This window comes from Oncorhynchus kisutch, linkage group LG13, assembly GCF_002021735.2.
Source record: "Oncorhynchus kisutch isolate 150728-3 linkage group LG13, Okis_V2, whole genome shotgun sequence".
Lineage (NCBI taxonomy): Eukaryota > Metazoa > Chordata > Actinopteri > Salmoniformes > Salmonidae > Oncorhynchus > Oncorhynchus kisutch.
The window spans coordinates 72,545,527-72,568,760 of record NC_034186.2 but is presented as its reverse complement, the minus strand read 5'-3'; the positions used below and the strand labels follow the sequence as shown (position 1 = coordinate 72,568,760).

The window sequence follows — 23,234 nt, the reverse complement described above, 5'->3', positions numbered from 1 at the left end:
TAAGTGTTAGCTACTGTTCTATTCAGTGTATGACTGTAAGTGTTAGCTACTGTTCTATTCAGTGTATGACTGTAAGTGTTAGCTACTGTTCTATTCAGTGTATGACTGTAAGTGTTAGCTACTGTTCTATTCAGTGTATGACTGTAAGTGTTAGCTACTGTTCTATTCAGTGTATGACTGTAAGTGTTAGCTACTGTTCTATTCAGTGTATGACTGTAAGTGTTAGCTACTGTTCTATTCAGTGTATGACTGTAAGTGTTAGCTACTGTTCTATTCAATGTATGTATGACTAAGTGTTAGCTACTGTTCTATTCAGTGTATGACTGCAGCATACATTATTTCTAGCTTAGTTTTCTTGCTCATTAATTGCATGTCTGGCTGTGTGTTCTGTGTGTGTATGACGGTGTAATGGTGTGTATAACATCTGGTATGTAGTGTCTGCATTCCTCGACGTAGCATTAACTTATTAAACTACACTTCTCACGCTCCCTCTCTGTCTTTGGCTATCGTTACCCTGTCCTCTCTCCCTCCCTCTCTCTTCATCTGTTGCCACATCCCCTCTCTAACCTTTTCCACTTCCCTTCCCACGTCCTCTCTACATGTCTGCTGATCTGTCTGTCATTTGACAGTTATCCTGTTTTCCAATCACCTTGTTCCTCAGTCAACTACCATTCTGTGTCTCACTCTGTTTTATAACCTTTATAGGCGGTGCTCTTCACGTCTCTCTATGTAGAGACTCCTCAGACTGGGTTTTAGAGGACATGATCACTTCCTGTAGAACTATTACCTCCTCAGAATGATCAATATCACTGATTGACATGAAACAACACAAACCATCTAGTCAAAAGAAATGAATCAGCGCCACCCTCATAACAAACACCACTGCTACACATGAACTAGGCCGTAGTGCAGATGAGTTATTTTAGAGATCCAGTTGTTCTAGTCAGGCCAGTTAGAGGGCAGGGGTGCTAGAGAAAGGGAGGGAAGGAGGCAGGATAGGGAGGGACTGAATCAAAGAGAGAAAGAGTGAGAGAGCCAACAGAAAAGAAAGATGACTGTCTGAATCAAGATGGATCCAACCGAAGCCAGGTAATTAATTGGATTTTATTACTGTAGAAGTAGACTTGTGAAGGCACTATCTGGGACATTGTATCTTTGATTATTACACTCAATCAATGCCTTGACAATCTGACGCTTCTTCTTTGTATAATAATCAGTATACTTATACTGTGTTGTAATGTGTTCGTTTTATGCGCTGTGTTGATTTGCGGTTCCCCTCAGAACTAACACAGACCAACAGGTGTCAACCCAAAAAGACGATTGTGTTTCAATGATACTTGAAGTCACCAGCATTAATGGATTGAGATATAGTGGATGTAAACAGGTGGTAACGTAGTTTAAAATTGTTTTTTTATTTCACCTTTATTTAACCAGGTAGGCCAGTTGAGAACAAGTTCTCATTTACAACCTCAAGTTCTAATTTACAACCTGGCCAAGATAAAGCAAAGCAGTGCGACAAAACCAACAACAGAGTTACACATGGGATAAACAAACGTACAGTCAATAACACAATAGAAATATCTATATACAGTGTGTGCAAATGTAGTAAGATTAGGGAGATAAGGCAATAAATAGGCCATAGTAGCGAAGTAATTACAGTTTAGCAAATTAACACTGGAGTGATAGATGAGCAGATGACGATGTGCAGGTTGAAATACTGGTGTGCAAAAGAGCAGAAAGTAAATAAAAACAATATGGGGATGAGGTAGGTAGATTGGGTGGGCTATTTACAGATGCGCTATGTACAGCTGCAGCGATCGGTTACTGAGGGAAATATATAAGTCTCCAGTTTCAGTTATTTTTGCAATTTGTTCCCGTCATTGGCAACTGAGAACTGGAAGGAAAGGCGGCCAAAGGGGGAGTTGGCTTTGGGGGTAACCAGTGAAATATACCTGCTGGAGCGCGTGTTGTTATCGTGACCATTGAGCTGAGATAAGGTGGAGCGTTACCTAGCATAGACTTATAGATGACCTGGAGTCAGTGGGTTTGGCGACGAATATGAAGCGAGGGCCAGCCAACGAGAGCATACAGGTCACAGTGGTGGGTGGTATAACGGGCTTGGCACTGTGATAGACTGCATCCAATTTGCTGAGTAGAGTGTTGGAGGCTATTTTGTAAATGGCATCGCCGAAGTCAAGGATCGGTAGGATAGTCAGTTTTACGAGGGTATGTTTGGCAGCATGAGTAAAGGATGCTTTGTTGCGAAATAGGAAGCCAATTATAGATTTCATTTTGGATTGGAGATGCTTAATGTGAGTCTGGAAGGAGAGTTTACAGTCTAACCAGATTCCTAGCTATTTGTAGTTGTCCACATATTCTAGGTCAGAACCGTCCAGAGTAAAATCTGGACACCTACAAATCAGCTGGGCTAGACAATCTGGACCCTCTCTTTCTAAAATCTTCGAAAGCCAAGTTAACAAACAGGTCACTGACCATTCCGAATCCCACCATACCTTCTCCGCTATGCAATCTGGTTTCCGAGCTGGTCATGGGTGCACCTCAGCCATGCTCAAGGTCCTAAACGATATCATAACCGCCATCGATAAAATACAAAACTGTGCAGCCCTCTTCATCGACCTGGCCAAAGCTTTCGACTCTGTCAATCACTGCATTCTTATCGGCAGACTCAACAGCCTTGGTTTCTAAAATGACTGCCTCGCCTGGATCACCAACTACTTCTCTGATAGAGTTCAGTGTGTCAAATCGGAGGGCCTGTTGTCTGGAGCTCTGGCTGTCTCTATGGGGGTGCCACAGGGTTCAATTCTTGGGCAGACTCTTTTCTCTGTATAAATCAATGATGTCGCTCTTGCTGCAGGTGATTCCCTGATCCACCTCTATGCAGACGACACCATTCTGTATACATCTGGCCCTTCTTTGGTCACTGTGTTAAAAAAAAATGTATTTCACCTTTATTTAACCAGATAACCTAGTTGAGAACAAGTTCTCATTTACAACTGCGACCTGGCCAAGAGAAAGCAAAGGAATGTGACACAAACAACAACACAGAGTTACACATGGAATTTGGGTGAAGGAGAAATGGGGAGGCTTGGGCAAGTTGCAGTGGGGGGTGCAGAGCTGTTGGCCGAGGTAGGGGTAGCCAGGAGTAAAGCATGGCCAGCTGTAGAAAAATGCTTATTGCAATTCTCGATTATCGTATATTTATCGGTGGTGACAGTGTTTCCTAGCCTCAGTGCAGTGGGCAGCTGGGAGGAGGTGCTCTTATTCTCCATGGACTTTACAGTATCCCTGAACTTTTTTCAGTTTGTGCTGCAGGATGCAACATTTTGTTTGAAAAAGCTAGCCTTTGCTTTCCTGACTGCCTGTGTATATTGGTTCCTAACTTCCCTGAAAAGTTGCATATCTCGGGGGCTATTCGATGCTAATGCAGTACGCCACAGGATGTTTTTGTGCTGGTCAAGGGCAGTCAAGTTTGGAGTGAAACAAGGGCTATATCTGTTCTCAATTAAAACAATTTTGAATGGGGCATGCTTATTTAAGATTGTGAGGAAAGCATTTTTAAAGAATAGCCTAGCATCCTCTACTGACGGAATGAGGTCAATATCCTTCCAGGATACCCGGGCCAGGTCGATAAGAAAGGCCTGCTCGCTGAAGTGTTTTAGGGAGCGTTTGACAGTGATGAGAGGTGGTCGTTTGACCGCGGACCCATTACAGACGCAGGCAAGGAGGCAGTGATCGCTGAGATACTGGTTGAAGACAGCAGAGGTGTATTTAGAGGGCAAGTTGGTCAGGATGATATCTATTAGGGTGCCCGTGTTTATGGATTTAGGGTTGTACCTGGTAGGTTCCTTGATAATTTGTGTGAGTTTGAGGGCATCCAGCTTAGATTGTGGGGTGGCCGGGGTGTTAAGCATATCCCAGTTTAGGTCACCTAACAGTACAAACTATGAAGATAAATGGGGGGCAGTTAATGCACATATGGTGTCCAGGGCACAGCTGGGGACTGGGGGGGGGGGTCTGCAACAAGCGGCAACAATGAGAGACTTATTTCTGGAAAGGTGGATTTTTAAAATTAGAAGCTCTAACTGTTTGGATAGCATGACAGAATAGCATGGATAGCATGACAGAACTCTGCAGGCTATCTCTGCAGTAGATTGCAACTCCTCCCCCTTTGGCAGTTCTATCTTGGTGGAAAATGTTGTAGTTGGGGATGGAAATGTCAGAATTTTTGGTGGCCTTCCTAAGCCAGGATTTAGACACGGCAAGGACATCAGGGTTGGCGGAGTGTGCTAAAGCAGTGAGTAAAACAAACTTAGGGAGGAGGCTTCTGATGTTAACATGCATGTAACCAAGGCTTTTACGGTTAGAGAAGTCAACAAATGATAGCGCCTGGGGAATAGGAGTGGAACTGGAGGCTACAGGTGTTAACCTCTACATCACCAGAGGAACAGAGGAGGAGTAGGATAGTCTAGTGTAGTGCGCTGGGGACAGAGAATAAAAGGAGCAGATTTCTGGGTGTGGTAGAATAGATTCAGGGCATAATGTACAGACAATGGTATGGTAGGATGTGAGTACAGTGGAGGTAAAGTGGAGGCACCAGTTAAGCCAGGTGAGGTGAGACAGGTGAGGTGAGCCAGGTGAGGTGAGACGGGTGAGGTGAGCCAGGTGAGGTGAGACGGGTGAGGTGAGCCAGGTGAGGTGAGCCAGGTGAGGTGAGACGGGTGAGGTGAGCCAGGTGAGGTGAGACGGGTGAGGTGAGCCAGGTGAGGTGAGCCAGGTGAGGTGAGACAGGTGAGGTGAGACAGGTGAGGTGAGACAGGTGAGGTCTCCGCATGTGTGAGGGGTGAGACAAAAGAGCTATCTACGGCATGTTGAGTGGGACTGAGGGCTTTACAGTGAAATGAAACAATAAGAACTAGCCGAGACAGCAGTAGACAAGGAATATTGACATTAGAGAGAGGAATAAAGCAATCACAGGTGTTGATCAGGAGAGCTAAGACAACAACGGGTAAATGGTGATGAATGGGCAGAGAGGGTCAGTCATGAGTATCTATGATTAAATCACTGATGTCATGGAGTTTTGATGTTAGGCACTGTGGCGTGGATTGTGTTTGTATGTGTGAGAGAGACTAGTTACGCTCTCTGAAAGTATGCAGTGTGTGTGTATATCGTATCATGTGTGTATTATTCACTGCTTTAAAGCTCTAGATTGGGGTTTCCCAAACTCAGTCCTGGGCCACCCCCTGGATGCACGTTTTGGTTTTTACCCACAGCTGACAATGAGTTGGTTATTTGAATCAGCTGTGTAGTGCTAGGGTAAAAAACAAAACATGCACCCAGGGAGGGCCCCAGGACCCAGTTTGGGAAGCCCTGCTCTAGGGTCTGCAACAAGCGGCAACAATGAGAGACTTATTTCTGGAAAGGTGGATTTTTTAAATTAGAAGCTCTAACTGTTTGGATAGCATGACAGAATAGCATGGATAGCATGACAGAACTCTGCAGGCTATCTCTGCAGTAGATTGCAACTCCTCCCCCTTTGGCAGTTCTATCTTGGTGGAAAATGTTGTAGTTGGGGATGGAAATGTCAGAATTTTTGGTGGCCTTCCTAAGCCAGGATTCAGACACGGCAAGGACATCAGGGTTGGCGGAGTGTGCTAAAGCAGTGAGTAAAACAAACTTAGGGAGGAGGCTTCTGATGTTAACATGCATGTAACCAAGGCTTTTACGGTTAGAGAAGTCAACAAATGATAGCGCCTGGGGAATAGGAGTGGAACTGGAGGCTACAGGTGTTAACCTCTACATCACCAGAGGAACAGAGGAGGAGTAGGATAGTCTAGTGTAGTGCGCTGGGGACAGAGAATAAAAGGAGCAGATTTCTGGGTGTGGTAGAATAGATTCAGGGCATAATGTACAGACAATGGTATGGTAGGATGTGAGTACAGTGGAGGTAAAGTGGAGGCACCAGTTAAGCCAGGTGAGGTGAGACAGGTGAGGTGAGCCAGGTGAGGTGAGACGGGTGAGGTGAGCCAGGTGAGGTGAGACGGGTGAGGTGAGCCAGGTGAGGTGAGCCAGGTGAGGTGAGACGGGTGAGGTGAGCCAGGTGAGGTGAGACGGGTGAGGTGAGCCAGGTGAGGTGAGCCAGGTGAGGTGAGCCAGGTGAGGTGAGACAGGTGAGGTGAGACAGGTGAGGTGAGACAGGTGAGGTCTCCGCATGTGTGAGGGGTGAGACAAAAGAGCTATCTACGGCATGTTGAGTGGGACTGAGGGCTTTACAGTGAAATGAAACAATAAGAACTAGCCGAGACAGCAGTAGACAAGGAATATTGACATTAGAGAGAGGAATAAAGCAATCACAGGTGTTGATCAGGAGAGCTAAGACAACAACGGGTAAATGGTGATGAATGGGCAGAGAGGGTCAGTCATGAGTATCTATGATTAAATCACTGATGTCATGGAGTTTTGATGTTAGGCACTGTGGCGTGGATTGTGTTTGTATGTGTGAGAGAGACTAGTTACGCTCTCTGAAAGTATGCAGTGTGTGTGTATATCGTATCATGTGTGTATTATTCACTGCTTTAAAGCTCTAGATTGGGGTTTCCCAAACTCAGTCCTGGGCCACCCCCTGGATGCACGTTTTGGTTTTTACCCACAGCTGACAATGAGTTGGTTATTTGAATCAGCTGTGTAGTGCTAGGGTAAAAAACAAAACATGCACCCAGGGAGGGCCCCAGGACCCAGTTTGGGAAGCCCTGCTCTAGATTACTGTAGGTTGATGTCTTTGGTGTGATGGATGTGTGGCTGGGAACTCAAGGTACATTTTTGCTGTGTAACCCAAAGCCCTTAGAGGACATACTGTAGTTGGTGTATTTGGGTGAGGGTCAGGCATGCGTGAATTTGTGTAAGGTGTAGTTGTTTTTGAGGTTTCACTTTGGTCATACTGTAACTAAAGCTGAGAGCCCTGTGACTCTATCAGTGCCAGATTGAGGCTATTCCTGGCATCTCTGTTATGTCCCCCTTACTGCTAGCCTGCGTACCTGACAATGCATTCATTATTGCATAGAGGTAATCATCGTCATCATCATTATAGATTTTTGGCAAGATCATAACAGCTTGACTGAGGCAGAAACAAAGTGTTATTAAGGTCACAATACCTTGTCACTACATTGTGTTTCAATGGCCTGTAGCGGTTTACATTCTGCCGCCCATGTCTTGGTTGTATTTACTGTGCTCATGCTAAATGGGAGGTATCAATGTGTGTGTTTTGTTTGAAATGTAAGTTCCTCTGTCCTTCTTAGTTCCTCAAGTTTAATTTCCCCGCATTGGACTCTCCTTCCATCTCTCCTTCTGCTTCTCTCCCTCCCTCTCACCCTCTGCATCTCTCCCTCCCTCTCTCCCTCTGCGTCTCTCCCTCCATCTCTCCCTCTGCATCTCTCCCTCCATCTCTCCCTCTGCTTCTCTCCCTCCCTCTCACCCTCTGTTTCTCCCTCCATCTCTCCCTCTGCATCTCTCCCTCCCTCTCCCCCTCTGCGTCTCTCCCTCCATCTCTCCCTCCATCTCTCCCTCTGCTTCTCTCCCTCCCTCTCACCCTCTGTTTCTCCCTCCATCTCTCCCTCTGCATCTCTCCCTCCCTCTCCCCCTCTGCGTCTCTCCCTCCATCTCTCCCTCTGCTTCTCTCCCTCCCTCTCACCCTCTGTCTCTCCCTCCATCTCTCCCTCTGCATCTCTCCCCCCCTCTCTCCCTCTGCGTCTCTCCCTCCATCTCTCCCTCCATCTCTCCCTCTGCTTCTCTCCCTCCCTCTCACCCTCTGTTTCTCCCTCCATCTCTCCCTCTGCATCTCTCCCCCCCTCTCCCCCTCTGCGTCTCTCCCTCCATCTCTCCCTCTGCTTCTCTCCCTCCCTCTCACCCTCTGTCTCTCCCTCCACATCTCTCCCCCCCTCTCTCCCTCTGCGTCTCTCCCTCCATCTCTCCCTCTGTGTCTCTCCCTCCATCTCTCCCTCTGCTTCTCTCCATCCATCTCTCTCTCTGTAGGCCCCAAGCATTAGGCCAACATTGTGTTTATGCTCTCTTATCTCTTCAGCCTTTCCTCAAAAGCAACAACCTCTTTCAACGAAGGAAGGGGAGGTGATGTGACTCAGCCAGAGGAAGTGGTGGAGCAGTGGAGGAATGGAGGAGAGGGGGAGAGACAGAGGGAGGTGGAGAGAGAGGCGGGAGTGACAGATGGACTAACTCTGGCTGCAGAGACAGCTACCAACCACAGGGTGTCAGCAGACAAACGCAGATTCAATACTGTGGGATACCATGTGAGGGCTATGAACTTCAGCTTCCATTTGTAGATGCAAGATCAGATCGAAATCAACCCTAAACTTGAGGCCACCATGACACTTAAATCTACGTCCTGAAGCCAAATGGTAGAAACTTCACCCAGCCAACCAGAAGGCTATGTGGACTTCCTAATATTCAGGCTACCACAGCAGACACAAACTGTATATTTACATTATATTCTCCATCATTTTCAGAGGAAGCTGAAGCAGAAAGTGGTGGCGGACTATACCACGGTGAGTAAGGGAGCGTCTGGAAGTTTCAAACCCCGAGCAGCACTGAGACAGGTCCTGTTCAGCCAGGGAGCGACTGAAAAGAGCCCCATGCCTGAGGTACTTTCCTCCCACGCACTTAACTCGTCCTCTACACACATGAATACACCCTGACACGCACATGCACAGACATGCACATCCAGTGCCACTGTCCACATACTTGATGAAAATAAGAGTTCCGCAAATGCACACTACAATTGTTCACTCAAGCATATCTGCTATGGGCCCATTTCTAACTAATTTGAGTTTGAGTTTGAGTTTATTTTTATTTTTACAGGGACAGTGCACATTAATCAACATTTCAGTAAAAGTGCCGGTTTTAGCCAACCGGCTAATTTTCAACCGCAGTCCCTGGGCAGGTTATTAAAAACAATTACAATATAGACAATAGCAACATAGAACAAGCAAGACATAGCAACATAGGACAAGCAAGACATAGCATACAGACAGAGCAACATAGGACAAGCAAGACGTAGCATACAGACAGAGCAGCATAAAACAAAAAGCAGCAAGACAAAATTCATAAAAGCAACAAAGTGTTTCCACACCTCACAAGCTACAGACAACAGACAACATGGAGAGCGGCAACACACAGCTAGGGACCATGTTCACAAATCTGATTGACCTTTAGCCATGTCTTCAAGCATTTTGTGAAAGTGTGATATGTGGTGCAGTTATGTGTGTCTGATGGCAGTGTATTCCAGACATGGGAAGCTCTCACAGAGAATGCAGATTTACTAAAGGTGCTTTTCCTTAGGGGAACTATACAGTCACCTCTCATGGCAGACCTTGTGGATCTGCTGCCATATGTCTGGGTTTTCTGTTTAACAAAAATATTGAGTGGAGGGGGAGCCAGGCCATTGAGGATCTTGAATACAAGACATGCGTCGGTGTATTGCACAAGATTTTCCCAACTCAAGAGCTCATGCTTTCTAAGGATGTGACAATGATGATGGCTATTGGGCTTCCTATCAAGCACTTTGAGAGCCTGTTTGTAGACAGACTGAATAGGTTTTAATGTTGTACAGCAAGCTTGGGCCCAACTAGTCAAGCAGTATGTTAAGTGGGGGAGTATCATAGATTTGAAGTACAGTTTTGCTACCTCTGTAGTCAAACAATTTCGTATAAATCGGAAATTAGCTAGGTTGAATTTGGTTATTTGAATTACCTTTTTCACATGCTTTTTAAAAGAGAGGTTGGAATCAAGTATGATGCCAAGGTACTTAAAATCGGATACCACCTGGAGCTTCTCCCCTGACACATAGACATCTGGCTCAGTAGCATCTGTTGCCCTCTTTGTGAAGAACATGCAAACAGTTTTTTTCACATTGAGATGCAAACACGAGTCACTGAGCCACTTTGTAACCTGGACCATTACAGTAGTGAGTTCTTGTGCAGCTTGTTGTTTGCTCTTTGCATGCACATATATCACTGTATCATCTGCATACATTTGAACTTCAGACCCAGTACAGAGAAATATTGATGATACTTTGGTGGAATTTATGTATATATGTGTATGTATATAATATATATAATATACATATTATCTCTCCCCCTCTCTCTTTCTCTCTGTCAGGGTGCAGGGCAGTTGGATGCTCTGAAGCGGACTCTGGAGGCGTTCCCAGTACCAGTATGTCTGAACTGGAGCTTGGGGGAGGAGGGGACAGGAGCCACACTGGAGAACAACTGGACTGATATAGTACACAATCACTCGGTAACCAGGTTTACCTTCTGACCAATGCAAGTCATGATGGGCATATTATCTAGTTAATATGAATGATCTCTCCCTACCTTTTACAATATATCTCCTTCTCCCACCCTCTCTCTCTCTCTCTCCCTACCTTTTACAACATATCTCTCTCTCTCCCTACCTTTTACAATATATCTCCTTCTCCCACCCTCTCTCTCTCTCTCTCCCTACCTTTTACAACATATCTCTCTCTCTCCCTACCTTTTACAATATATCTCTTTCTCCCACCCTCTCTCTGTCTCTCTCTCTCTCTCCCTCCCTTTTACAACGTATCTCTTTCTCCCACCCACCCACCCACCCTCTCTCTCTCTCTCTCTCTCTCTCTCTCTCTCTCTCCCTCCCTTTTACAACATATCTCTTTCTCCCTCTCTCTCTCTCTCTCTCTCTCTCTCTCTCTCTCCCTCCCTTTTACAACATATCTCTTTCTCCCACCCACCCACCCACCCACCCTCTCTCTCTCTCTCTCTCTCTCTCCCTACCTTTTACAACATCTCTCTCTCTCTCCCCCTACCTTTTACAACATGTATTTTTCTTCCACCCTCCCCTTCCTCCCCCCTTCCATCCCCCTTCCTTCCTTCCTTTTTCTCTCCCTCCCTCTCTCTGATCAGATGATGTGTAAGACCCAGAGGCACCAACAGGAGGCACTGTGGGAGTTGATCCACACTGAGCTCACCTACATCAACAAGCTCACTGTTGTCACTGATGTAAGACAGACAGACAGACACCCTGCTCTCATTACTCTCATTACTCTCATTACTGAAAACATATCAATGTCTTTCAGTGATGTGTCCATATCAACCATGGGCTATTCATAACAGAAATATGAGAATAGTAACTGTTATCTGTATAGCATCTTTTATTGCAATGTCATTTTTCAATGCCCGTGTTTGTTTGTGTCATTATGTTTCTCAGTTGGTGATGGCAGCTCTTACCAACCTGCACCAGCATGGATTCCTCTTAGAGGTCAGTCTATATGAGCTGGGTTCTCATTCACAGGGTTTTCTGTAGGGGACATTTTCTCTAGAACTCACTCTCTGGTCTTTGGGCCTATCTGTGTTTCCCGGCTGACCACTCAAATAGATGTGTTGCAATGAACTAAGAATGTGCTTTTGAGCTGGATCTTGCATGATCTGACTGGGTTCAGGTGTGTGTGTGTTTTCATGAATGACTTTGACCTTTGGTTGAATTTAAAACCAGTATACAGCCTAGTTGAAACCGACTGCTGTAGTACAGCATACTGTACATACAGTACATACTGCTGAGCTGACATACAAACACACTGAGAATATCTGCTCTATCTGACACAGAACACACCAGGGCAGATGGAACATTCAGCTCAATAACAGAATGTTAGATAATTCCTGCTGAGAATGTGGAAAGTATCTGAGAATGTGGGGGAGTGAGTTCTGCAGAGTTCTTCAGCTAGACACTGCAGCTTTGTCAAACAATTACCCTCTTCATCTTTTTTTATCACAAAATGTCTACAACTATCATATCTTTTAATTGACTTTAGACAAACACAAACTTCAACACCTAATGACAAGAGATGTGGGGTAGATTGTAGGTTCAAAATCAAGAAAGCAGGATTATCATCACTCTCTTTTTCCTGTCCCTCTCTTCTTCAGGTGACACCTGAGAGCCTCTTCTCCAACCTTCCCTCCATCCTCAGCGCCCACCGGCTCTTCTGGCAGGAAGTGATGTATCCCATGTTACAGGAAGTCCGCAGGACGGGGAAGCCCTTTGACCCCATGGGGTTAGAGGCAGGATGCCTGCAGGTACAGTACTGACTATCAATCAGATCTAGTATCAGGTTCACATATGGGATGAAAGTATGAGGGTCAAACGGGGGTGAAAGGAAGGAATGGAAACACGGGTCATGGGTTTAAAACATGTTTGTTTACAGTAATCTTTGTCTAATCCCATCCCCACCCTCTGTCTGTAGTTCCCTGAGCGTTTCTCCACCTATCTGCACTATTGTTGTAAGGAGGAGAGCACAGTGGACATTACGAGCAAACTGACAGACACCAACCTGCACTTCCACACCTACTTAATGGTGAGTTAAACACACGCACACACATTTTTTTATACTTTATTTGAATCCACAAATCATAATTCATATAAACATCTCAGGACAAGGATATCTGGACACATAGGGAAACAGATAGCACCTTCTTCCTTCACACAGAAAGGCTGTCCATGACTGCTGACACAGAGCAGTATCTCGCTATCAGTAGGCCTGCTATCTGAAGTCCAGGTACTGTCAGCCTGTGAACATGGCAGAGACTACCCAATATCACCGTAGCAAGCATGCACTGTTACGAGGCTGTTCAGGAGTGACACGAGGGGCTGGTATTTAAGCAGCTTGTCAGAAAAGGACTGCTCCATGTAGGAGTCCAATGAGCAGCCCACCTCCAGAATCAGCCCCTCCCTCTGGCCTCCCCCACAACAACAATATCTGGCTTATTCAGCAGACAAGAAAACACATGATCATCAACATCAAACCAGGCTCCTCTGCAAAGGGAATGTTTGTGTATGTGTTCAGTTGGTGACTCCACTTGTCTCACCTCCGTAGCCACCAGGTCAACAAGGCGGTCATGTCTAGGTCATGTCTCAGTATGAACAGAAAGCATGAACAACATGTGATACAGACCTCAGACCTCAGGGTGGAAAACACAGAAGGGATCATGGTTTGCAGGGTACCAGAGAGCTAGGTTGTATTTTGTTGGTAGAACTTGCCTTAACGGTAAAGGTGAGAATGTCCTTGCCAATAGCAGCTTTATGGTACATGGAATGGGAGACGGAAACAAACACACACACACCACTTCATACACAAGCCCACTTCTTGTTTACATATTGCATGCACACCCTTTCACTCTCACCCAAAGTCACTCTGCGTCACACACATGGTTCTCCAAACTACCCTTCATTACGGTAACAAAGTCTGGAACATCAGTGAATTGAGTCATAGCATCCGCAGAACTTCTTCTGTTATTGATCATGTTCTAGTGGTTTTGATGATCACCATATCCAGGCCTTCTGTTATTGGTAATATCCTGAAGGCCAAACACTTGTTACACCAACGCTCTGACCTAATGACTCAGAGAGCCTAGCCTGCACATTGTCTTCTTAAAGATTAGAACGTGTTTTTGGCTGTTTTTTGCTGTCTAAGCACTTTTACAGCTTGTTCAAAGAATCTCCATTATGAGTTTTTCAAGCCTTTGAATTTGTCCAGTACCATGTAACAATAATATTTCATACACTGTAACAACACTGTATTTACATGAGTTCTACCGAGGCCATAACTTTGGGTATAAGGTCTAGAGACTAGAAGACACAAAATAATGTTTTTCTCCGCGTCCATAGTGGGTGGAAGCACACCCCCAGTGTGAGCGGATGCGTCTGGGAGATATGCAGGCCAAACCCATCCAGAGGATCACCAAGTACCCCCTGCTGCTGAAGGCTGTCCTCAAGACCACCCAGGCTCCCCACACTCAGCACACACTCAGGGGCATGGTGAGTGAAGAGCTGGCCTTTTCAATCAAGGCCTTTTAATTCAGTTTGCCAGGCCTGAGGCTGTTCATGTTCATTAGAAAAGGAAGTTACGCATTCCAGCACCATTTTCTTACTAGCTAATCGCTAATTGCCTCTACTAGTAATAGATGAAAAGGCAAATTAAGGAAATCTCTCTGTCCCACACACTCTATCCCTCTCTCTGTTTTTCTCTCTCACTCACTCACTCTCTCTCTCTCTCTCTCTCTCTCTCCCCCCTCTGTCTCTCCTCCAGTTGGCCTGTGTTAATGGCTTTCTGCACAGCATCAATGACTACTTGAGGCTTAAGGATGATGAGCAGGCCCTCTCGCTTTCCGCCCAGAAGATAGAGGGATACGACGTGATGGAGGGGATGAATGAGGAAATCGAAAAGGTGAAAGAGAGAAGAAAAAGCTAGGAACAGAGTACAGGATAGGAAACTACACCAACCTTAAAAAACGATATAGATACTGTAATGTGTGACGCAGACAGTGAGTAGTCAATGTTGATGTCATCCACAGCATGTCAGAGAGTTATGCAGTTTTGATTTGACGTGCCCTGTCAGAGGGGTGGGTCCTGGGGTCATACGCAAGCTGCTATTGGAGGAGACTCTGAAGATCAGAGGAAGGAAGGATCACAAGGTAGGTTGAGTGACAGAATCTCACTCTGTTCCATTGAAACATTGACTTCCATGTAGAGGATTCTTCCTAATATTATTATCTCATTAGCACGGACTTTGATGATAACTACTTTGAGAAAAAATGTATTTACTATGACTGTGATATATGGTTGTCTCACCTTGCTATCTTAAGCTGAATGCACTAACTGTAAGTTGCTCTGGATAAGAGCATCTGCTAAATGACTAACATGTAAAATATAGATGTCATGTTTCTTTGGGCTTGTTGCGACTGTTATGTGGTGAAGCTGGAGGTGACAGCCCTGCTCTTCTCTGACGTGCTGCTGGTGACCAAGGTCCAGAAGAAGGCAGAGAGACTGAAGGTAGTTCGCCCCCCACTGGCCCTGGATAGAACACGCTGTGACACACTCAAAGATGGCTGTGAGTACAGTCATTGACCATACAGTACATATCCTAGAAGTGGAAAGATGAAACGTTGCTCTGTCTCTTGCTACAGAGACCATTTGTAGAGTTTTAAATGACAGTTCTCTCTTTATCTCTCCCTCTCTCCATCTCCCAGGTTCATTTGTGGTGGTGGAGGTGAGTGTTCTGGGCTGTGCGGCGAATGTGTACACCTTCTCCACCTCCAGCCCAGAGAGCTGCTCTACATGGGTCTTCACCATCCACGAAGCACAGGTAAACAGACAGAAAATACTGACTAAAGTGGTAATTACATGATTTATTGTAGTTACATTTTAGTCTCTTTAGTATTACAGCAATGAATGAATGATTAGATGTACAATGTACATAATGTGTAACATACAGTGATATCGATGCTCTCCTCTTATCCCTCTTTCTTTCTTCCATTCATTGACAGGAAACACTGCAGGGCCTGAGAGAGACAGAGGCCAGCAGACGACTGCAGACCAAACAGAGAGACCTACAGCTTCAGGAACAAGCCACACCCCCTACAGAGCCCAAGATGACCATTGAGGAATCAGTTGATCAGCCTCCTGACCAATCAGAAGCAGAGATCACTTCGTCTTTGGAGGTGAAACCTGTTGAGGAACTCCTCATCCAATCAGTGAATGGAACATTGGTGTCCATAGCAATGGAGGCGGAACAACAAACTCAGGAACCAGTGTACTATAAAGATGCAATGTTACCAGGACAACCACACAAGCTCAGTGACATTCATAACCAATCATTCTTCCAACCTCAACCCAAACCCAACCTGTTGCTGGGCAGATATCCTGACATAGACTACGACATAGACTACCCACGACACCAATCCAGCACTTTCCCACTTTCTCCATGCAGGGAAAACAATCGAAAAGATTCTATCGCTATTTGTCAAATGGAATCCCAAGGATTACTCTCACAGGGAGGACGAGCCACATCCACACGGAGGAATTCTGCCCCCCAGTCAGTGGAGCAACAAGCCATGAGGAACTCGTTGCTCACCCAATCAGGAGAGGAGGAGGCTTTAGCGGAATCATGGAGGTTTTCTCGGAAGTTGAATTCACCACGGTTACGCAGGAGAAGACCAATAAACACAGTGCAGACTGCTACCCCTCAGATGTCACAAAGTGGGTCCGACAGCTCTGGGATGGCCCAGTCTGCACCATGCACAAACTCTTCCTCCAACTCTGACTCAGACTGCAAACAGAAACTCAGAGGTTCCTACCAACACAACTCAGGTTCCTCCGGACAGAGCTCTGACTCTCACCTGGTCCTCAAGCTGGGGTCCTTGAAGATGAACGGAGGGGTGTTCTGGGACATGCCTTCAGAGAGAGAGTTCTCCCCAGAGGCCCACGCTTTCTCTGAGCAAGAGCTGCCCAAAGGCATCTCTAAAGAAAAGGAAAACACCCCAAAAAGGCCTAAGTTGAAGATACAGAGGAGCGTGTCCATACCAGATATCATCCTCCAAGAAGGATATAGTTCTCTTCTGATCTCAGCCAAGCCCTCCAACACGCGAATAGCCCACTCTCCCCCTCCTGGGTTGGATCCATACTTGCACCCCTCCCCTCTGGAGAGCATTTTGAACCGGGCCAAGGAGAGAAGAAAGGACGGAGGGAGAAGAGAGGGAAAGGGAAAATCTCCAACCTTCAGAACATGGGCTCTTCCTCCTTCTCTGTCTTTCTCCACCACTCTGTCCCAGTCGCCCAGTGAAGGGGATAGAGAGACTGAGTGGGAAGAGGTGGAGCTGGTCAGACGGCTGGCCCCCAGTGTCAGTCAGGGATGGATAGAGGAGAGGGTGGACGGAGATGAGGAGGAGGAGGAGAAGAAGAGCAGGTGAGTTTTACATCAAACCTCAGTTGAAAATAAAATAAAAGAACGTCTTCAAAGTATGCATGATCAGTTTGAAGATTCATCTATTGAAATGACTCAGTCAGGCAGGTGTGGGTGGCTGATGACCACTATGGAACAGTTTTATTCTGGGTTATTTTATCACTCTACCTACTGGGCTGATTACCATGTAGTGTAGGATCACTATGTTCAAATCGTTATTCTTGGAAGTTGCATTTACTGTCATAACCATGACATGCCACCCGTAACCATGTTTCATGTCATGACAACCATGTCATCATAACCAATCTAGCCTGATCACCAGATTGGTGTCCACTTTAGCCAACTACTTTGTTAATGTCACGCCAAACATTCCAGTGAACAACATGGAAGTAGACTAAAGCAGAAACAAATCTTGTGACTAAGCTATTTGCAATCCAACAAGTTTATCTCCATTGTAAAAGTTTTTTTCCCCTCTCTCTTCTAGCCCCGCCTTCCCTGATGGCACCAGCGTTGATTGGCCAGGCTGGTGCTTTGAAGCCGATGAGGTCCTGGATCAGCTGACCCCAGAGGACAGTGGCGTTGGGGTTGATGAGGAGTGGTGGGAAGTGGCTGCGTTGGGGCTCAGCCAAACTTTGACCTTGAGAGACATCCAGCGAATCGGCACGCATGAGGACGGGACGATTAGTCAGGTGTAGTTCTGCATAGGCTACTGGGAGCCCTTCATTCTCCAAGACTTTATCTGCACTTTATGGGGAATATAATGGCATTTGAGATTTTCACTGTGCCGGAGTGATACTTTAACACAGCAAGATGTTGATTGAGTGAGCTCATTGACACCAAATGTTTGATTTCAGTTTGTTACATGGAATGTTTGTGTGATTTTGAGTTTGTGATTATGAGTCTGAGTGAACATCAGAATCATTTTCTTCAATTTGCATAATATTGTTAGAGCTACAGATGTAGGATCTTCATTTGATCCCTCTTTTGTTGCTGAGGTTTTTCCTGCATCGCAGGAAATGCAGATGAGCTTTGTGATTTACATAAATGTACTGAAAACCCACACTAACACACTGTTATATTAACAGTATTGCACTTTTCATGTAGCCTACTTTTGGCCAGCTCAAGCAACATTATGGACTAAATGTTCAAATCCTGTTGCTGCAGCATTATTAAGATCCTACATCTGTAGACGCCTGTACTGTCTTATACAAGTGTACTTTTTGATGTGGTGTCAGTTAGCTGAAATGCTGTGTATACATAGAATGACATGTTTCATTGAACTTCATTTGAGTTGTTAATTTATAAGAGTAACTGCATATTTGGTATTGTGACCCATTGGGGAGATTCATACTGATATATTGTAATAAAGAGACATATTTAAACCAATGAAGTGTTTAGACAATTGTATTCTCAGTGATTCATTACATTACAAAAGTCTAATAGGTGGTTAAGGTGCCGGTAGTGAGAAATAAGGCATACATATACAAAATCAATCACATTTCAAATAAAAGATCAATCACATGTTTTTTGTGAAAGTAGGAAAGAAACTGCTACAATTGTCTGCACTGAATTAATATGTACAAATACCACATAATCTCCCAACTGATCATAGACATGTCAAATTATTTCAAATGTCATATTGCAGAGACTCGTCTATTTGGAGATCTCATCTTCTTTCACTCTGTTCCTCTCTCTGTCCTCTCTCTCATTAGCAATGGTGTGAACAATGGTCTCCAGGGCAGGGTACTGCAGGATCAGCTTGCGCTGTAGAGGAGATTAAATGACTATTACATAAACCTTTTAAAAATGTATTTTCCATGTCAACGTGGATTTAAGGAAAACACACACAGCTGTAGTTGAACGTACCCTCCGATAGTTCCTGTACATCTGCACCAAGACCAACAGCAGCACCAAGAGGAAGAAACCCAGGCCGGCTACCATGGCAACATTACTGGAAGAACCTGTCTCATTATCTCTCATCAGACCACCTGATCAACCAAGACAGAACAAGGATAGACTTTAGTTTACAGTTGAGTAATTCAGCAGAAGCTCTCATCCAGAGCAACTTACAGGAGCAATTAGAGCTGAGTGCCTTTCTCAAAAGCACATCCACAGATTTTTCACCTAGTCGGCTTGGGGATTCGAACAGGTGACCTTTCGGTTACTGGCACAACGCTCTTAACTGCTAGTCTACCTTCCTCCCCTGTGTCTAATTATGACATTTTTTTTACATATTGGTGATATTTGTTGCATTTGAATTGTGTCTGCATCTACCTAGATCCATGCAGTGAATCAAAGTAGGCAGATAGGACTTACTCATCAGATGTAGGTGGTATGTCACGCTCCCCAGAGCTCCTTTTTTCCCGTGGAATCGACAAGCCCATTCGCCAGAGTTCCTGTCTGACACTTTGTTGATCCCCAGGACCCTCCCTTTCTGGACGGAGCTCTCTGATTGGGTGCCATTGAGGTCATAGGTCACTCGTACCCACTCGTATTCAGTGACCTCGCTGGCATCGCTGAGGTGACAGGTCAGTGAGACTGGGGCCTTCTGGGTAGACGGTGAGTTGCTGAGCACTGAGTAGAGCGAACACACAGGATCATCATTAGCATTGTGCTTGCTAATTATAAAGCACCATTTTCACATCTCATCTCAAACATTTACCTTCAATGTTTGCCATTTTGCAGAACGGGGCAACTCACTTTAGGCATTCAAATGAGGAGACTGCTACAATATCATACCATCATCCATTTTTTATGCCTGACTCACCTTGAGCAGTCACCAGCTGCATCTCCCTTGCTACCCGGCGCCCCTCCACTGTCCCTGAGCACCTGTACCTGCCCCCGTCGCCCTGCCCCACTTGCCCCACACCCACAGACCTGTCCCAGGGAGGGAGGGATAGCAGGGAGGACAGGTTGAAGGAGGGAGGGAGTGGGAGAGCAGAGCCAGAGGTGTCCAGTCTCTCCCAGGCTGTGTCTGATGGGGTGAGTCCAGTGGAGAACACACAGGGGAGGGTGACAGCAGACCCCACCTCAGCATACACCTTGGCACTGGCACTGGAGGGGTTAACGATACCTGAGCGAGAGAAGAGACGGGGGAAGGTGATGGATAGGAGAGAAGGGAGGAAGACATAGGAAACGTCTTCAATATATCAGCTGCATTTGAATGTTTTATTCCTTCCAAACATGACATCACCGTGTCTGAGCCCTCACCTCTCACTGTCAGGGCCGTGGTGGCCTTCCCTTGTTTCCTCCCTTTATGCACTACACAGCTCCAGTTACCCATCATGCCTGCAGATGCCTTGCTCTCCAAAACACTCGCCTGGTTCTTTGAAAGGACATAATCTGCACTCTCAGGGTAAACTCGCTTCTTGTTGAGCATCCAGCTCACTGTCGCCTCCTGTGGCCATGGAGTGACACTGCAAGTGATCGTCATTTTGTTGCCCTCCACTGGAGCAGGTGGGGAGATGGATACTGTGAAAGAAAGACATGGGTAAGTAAGAGCAATGAGATGTTAATCATATTCACAGGTTTATGATATGTGTGACTGTATGATAAACATCAGATAAATATAGTTATACCTTGTTATTACAGCATGTAAATATCACTTTAAAATAACTGTAAATATCACTTTAAAATGACTGTAAATATCACTGAAAGTTAATTTAATTGTCCACAGGGTATTTCATATGAGTTACTGTCTATTTTAGCTCCTTACCTTTGATGACCCTGAGGAGGATCCTCTTAGAGAGGATTTTCTCGCCGTCCTGCACCATGCAGGTGTACTTCCCGCTGTCCTCCTCCCTCACCTCCTTTATGTACAGGCTGTAGTCACCAGCTCCAACCTCTGAATGGGGGCATCGAACACGCTGGGCAGCTCCTATTCCCCAGTGCTCCAGTCCACTCTTTCCCTTTCTCCATACTGTCCTGAGAGAGAGGAAGAGATGCTACGTTTCAAACATGACACTTGTATTGTACAGACATACAGATCAATAGCAATGCATTGCTATGCTCTCCTATAGAACACTTTCAATAGAGAAAAATGTATTAAGAGATCAAGAGAAAGAAAGACCAGGATAGAGAAAGATGAAAATGGGAATCTTTGAGGATATTGGAGTCACACAGGTAGATAGAGACAGAGAGGATGAGAGAGATGAATAAGGGGGAGAGCATGAAAGACATGGACCGAGAGAAAGGCAGTCGTACCCCTCAAGGTCCTTGCTCCAGAGGACGACGGCTGCAGAGGTGGAGGGAGGGCGACACATGCAGGGTAACACTGCCTGGGACCCTGCCTCTGCGAACATCTCAGTATACTCAGACAGACACTGACACCGACCCCCTGAACAAATACACATACTGTATGAATACACACACATACCCAATCCTCCATCCGTAAGTACATATCAAAGCATGTTATAACATTTCTTTCAATCGGTTTAAATTGCAACACATTTTCATTTAAAAAACAATGACTACAGATCATCTGTAAGATCTCACCTGTTACTAACAGGGATGTTCCCAAGAGGAGGAGAAACTGCCACATGGTCTCTTCTTTTCTCTTTTCTCCTTCTGACGTTTTGATCAACAGATTGTTGTTGCAAACCTAGCTTAGTATCTGTGTCCCTCTTTGATCTCTCTTCTGTTGTGTGTGTTTCTGTCAATTGGGGCTGGGTATATAAAGGCCTGTAGGTGTGAGTTGTGGGAAGAGGGAAGAGGGAGGTGTCTAAACAGGTAGTCCCTCTCCTGGTCATGTGACATGAGCAACGAGGCGGTCTTTGATGCGGTTTGTGTCAGTCTCACTGACGCAACATGGAAACTGTCAGCCACACAAACAGGGAATCCTACATGCTCCCTCCCACGGATTCTCTTTCTCCTCCCCATCTCTCTCTCTTGCTCTCTCTGCCCCCTTCTCTTTCTCTCTCCCTTCCCCTTATTTTCTCTCTCTCCCTTCCCCCCAACTTTCTCCCCTCCCCCCCTCTCTCTGCTCAAGTTCTGCAAAGTTGAATTTGATCTGTTAATCTACCTTTAATTACCTTACAGGTACAGAGTGGTATAAAAAAACACTGTATCACAAAACATACATTATATCATCAGAAACATGCAGTACTGTAATACACAGTATTTATATATCCATTGACAGAGTGACCCATTCATTTGAACCCTGCATTTAGTGTATCTATTGTATTTCTACTCAGTGGAACTTACAGGAAGTACAGGGTTGCCGAAAGTGTGCACAGTCTAACCACTGTATCCTTCCACATTGATCCACATGCAGTTCTCACTGCTGAAAGTTACCAGCTCACCAGCATACATGGGAGGACAGGGCCGGTTCCAGTAATGCAAGTCATTGAATGGTGGTTGGCTTTGTTTTGATGGAGAATACATGATGATGATAGTGATTTCCATCTCCCTTTACGTCCATTTCTTTCTCGCTCTCTGCCTCAGTCATACAGGGCTATTCTGAAGCTTAGGGACAATATTTGAGTTTATAGTATCAGGTTCCCATCATACCAACTATACTGCTCTATAGTTTCAGACAGACCGACAGACAGATGTTAGACGGACAGACAGATCGATGTTGGACGGACGGACGGGCAGATAGATAGATGAAAAATGTGCGGGTGGACACCCAAGAGTTATTTGTGTTCTTGTAGCAGCCATATTTTCCCCTGGTTCAGACAGTAGTGAATCTCTGTGCTGGATACATATTTTTATCTCATCTATCAACCCCCTCCCCCACTACTCTCTTCAAAACCTCAAAACATTTCCACGTAAACCTGTTGAAATCACAGGCTGTGTGTTTTTGGCCCACATTTGGTGGCTCAGTGAGTACATTGGGACCACAACCCCCACCCCCCCCCTTCTCTCTCTTTCTTGCTGGCTTTCTGGGTCTGTGAATCAGATTCGTGAGGTGGTCTTTCCTCCTGCTGATCTTTAAATGTACATACTGTATTTAAATATACAGTTAGGCAGTGATGAGGGAAAGTCTTAAACAGACAGATGCCCCTCACATGGAAACAATAGATGACAATGATAATGAAAAAAACCTACAGTATGCAAATCAACCTGAAGTCGGAAAATATTTCAACTAGATATCTTCAGTAGAAATGTTTCAACAGGATAACTCATTTGTTCCTGTCCCTCTCTCTCATCACGTCACATCACTTAATCTCAATCTCAATCCAGCACACTGATGTTAAAAAACTATAGGAATTAAAGTTCAAATCACTCTTTATTGTGCATAGCATTTTGATGTTGAATTTGTATTTTAATTAGCATTTTGATGTTGAATTTGTATTTTAATTAGCATTTTGATGTTGAATTTGTATTTTAATTAGCATTTTGATGTTGAATTTGTATTTTAATTAGCATTTTGTGTTTGAGCTGTGAAATATTTCAATACATTCACTTCAGTTGACAGTGCACCAATGAATGAAATTGA

At 45.2% G+C, this 23,234-nt stretch overlaps 2 protein-coding genes across 2 annotated transcripts; one reads left to right on the top strand and one right to left on the bottom strand.

Annotated features, from left to right (window-relative positions):
* The first annotated feature begins 1,029 nt into the window (after positions 1 to 1,029).
* On the top strand, positions 1,030 to 18,181 carry LOC109906177 (uncharacterized). Its single transcript, XM_031787211.1, has 15 exons — positions 1,030 to 1,089; positions 8,096 to 8,318; positions 8,535 to 8,669; positions 10,186 to 10,323; positions 10,968 to 11,063; positions 11,272 to 11,322; positions 11,985 to 12,134; positions 12,302 to 12,412; positions 13,723 to 13,872; positions 14,144 to 14,281; positions 14,409 to 14,528; positions 14,812 to 14,944; positions 15,084 to 15,199; positions 15,381 to 16,798; positions 17,280 to 18,181. The coding sequence occupies exons 1-15, from the start codon at positions 1,070 to 1,072 to the stop codon at positions 17,488 to 17,490; spliced, it is 3,210 nt and encodes a 1,069-aa protein (XP_031643071.1). The 5' UTR covers positions 1,030 to 1,069; the 3' UTR covers positions 17,491 to 18,181.
* A 2-nt stretch (positions 18,182 to 18,183) lies between these two features.
* On the bottom strand, positions 18,184 to 21,467 carry LOC116353135 (lymphocyte activation gene 3 protein). Its single transcript, XM_031787213.1, has 8 exons — positions 21,290 to 21,467; positions 20,999 to 21,131; positions 20,511 to 20,719; positions 20,006 to 20,266; positions 19,563 to 19,868; positions 19,112 to 19,369; positions 18,662 to 18,783; positions 18,184 to 18,559 (listed from the first exon to the last, which is right to left on the bottom strand). Exons 1-8 carry the CDS (start codon positions 21,333 to 21,335, stop codon positions 18,449 to 18,451), a joined length of 1,446 nt encoding a protein of 481 aa, XP_031643073.1. The 5' UTR covers positions 21,336 to 21,467; the 3' UTR covers positions 18,184 to 18,448.
* Between the last annotated feature and the right edge of the window lie 1,767 nt (positions 21,468 to 23,234).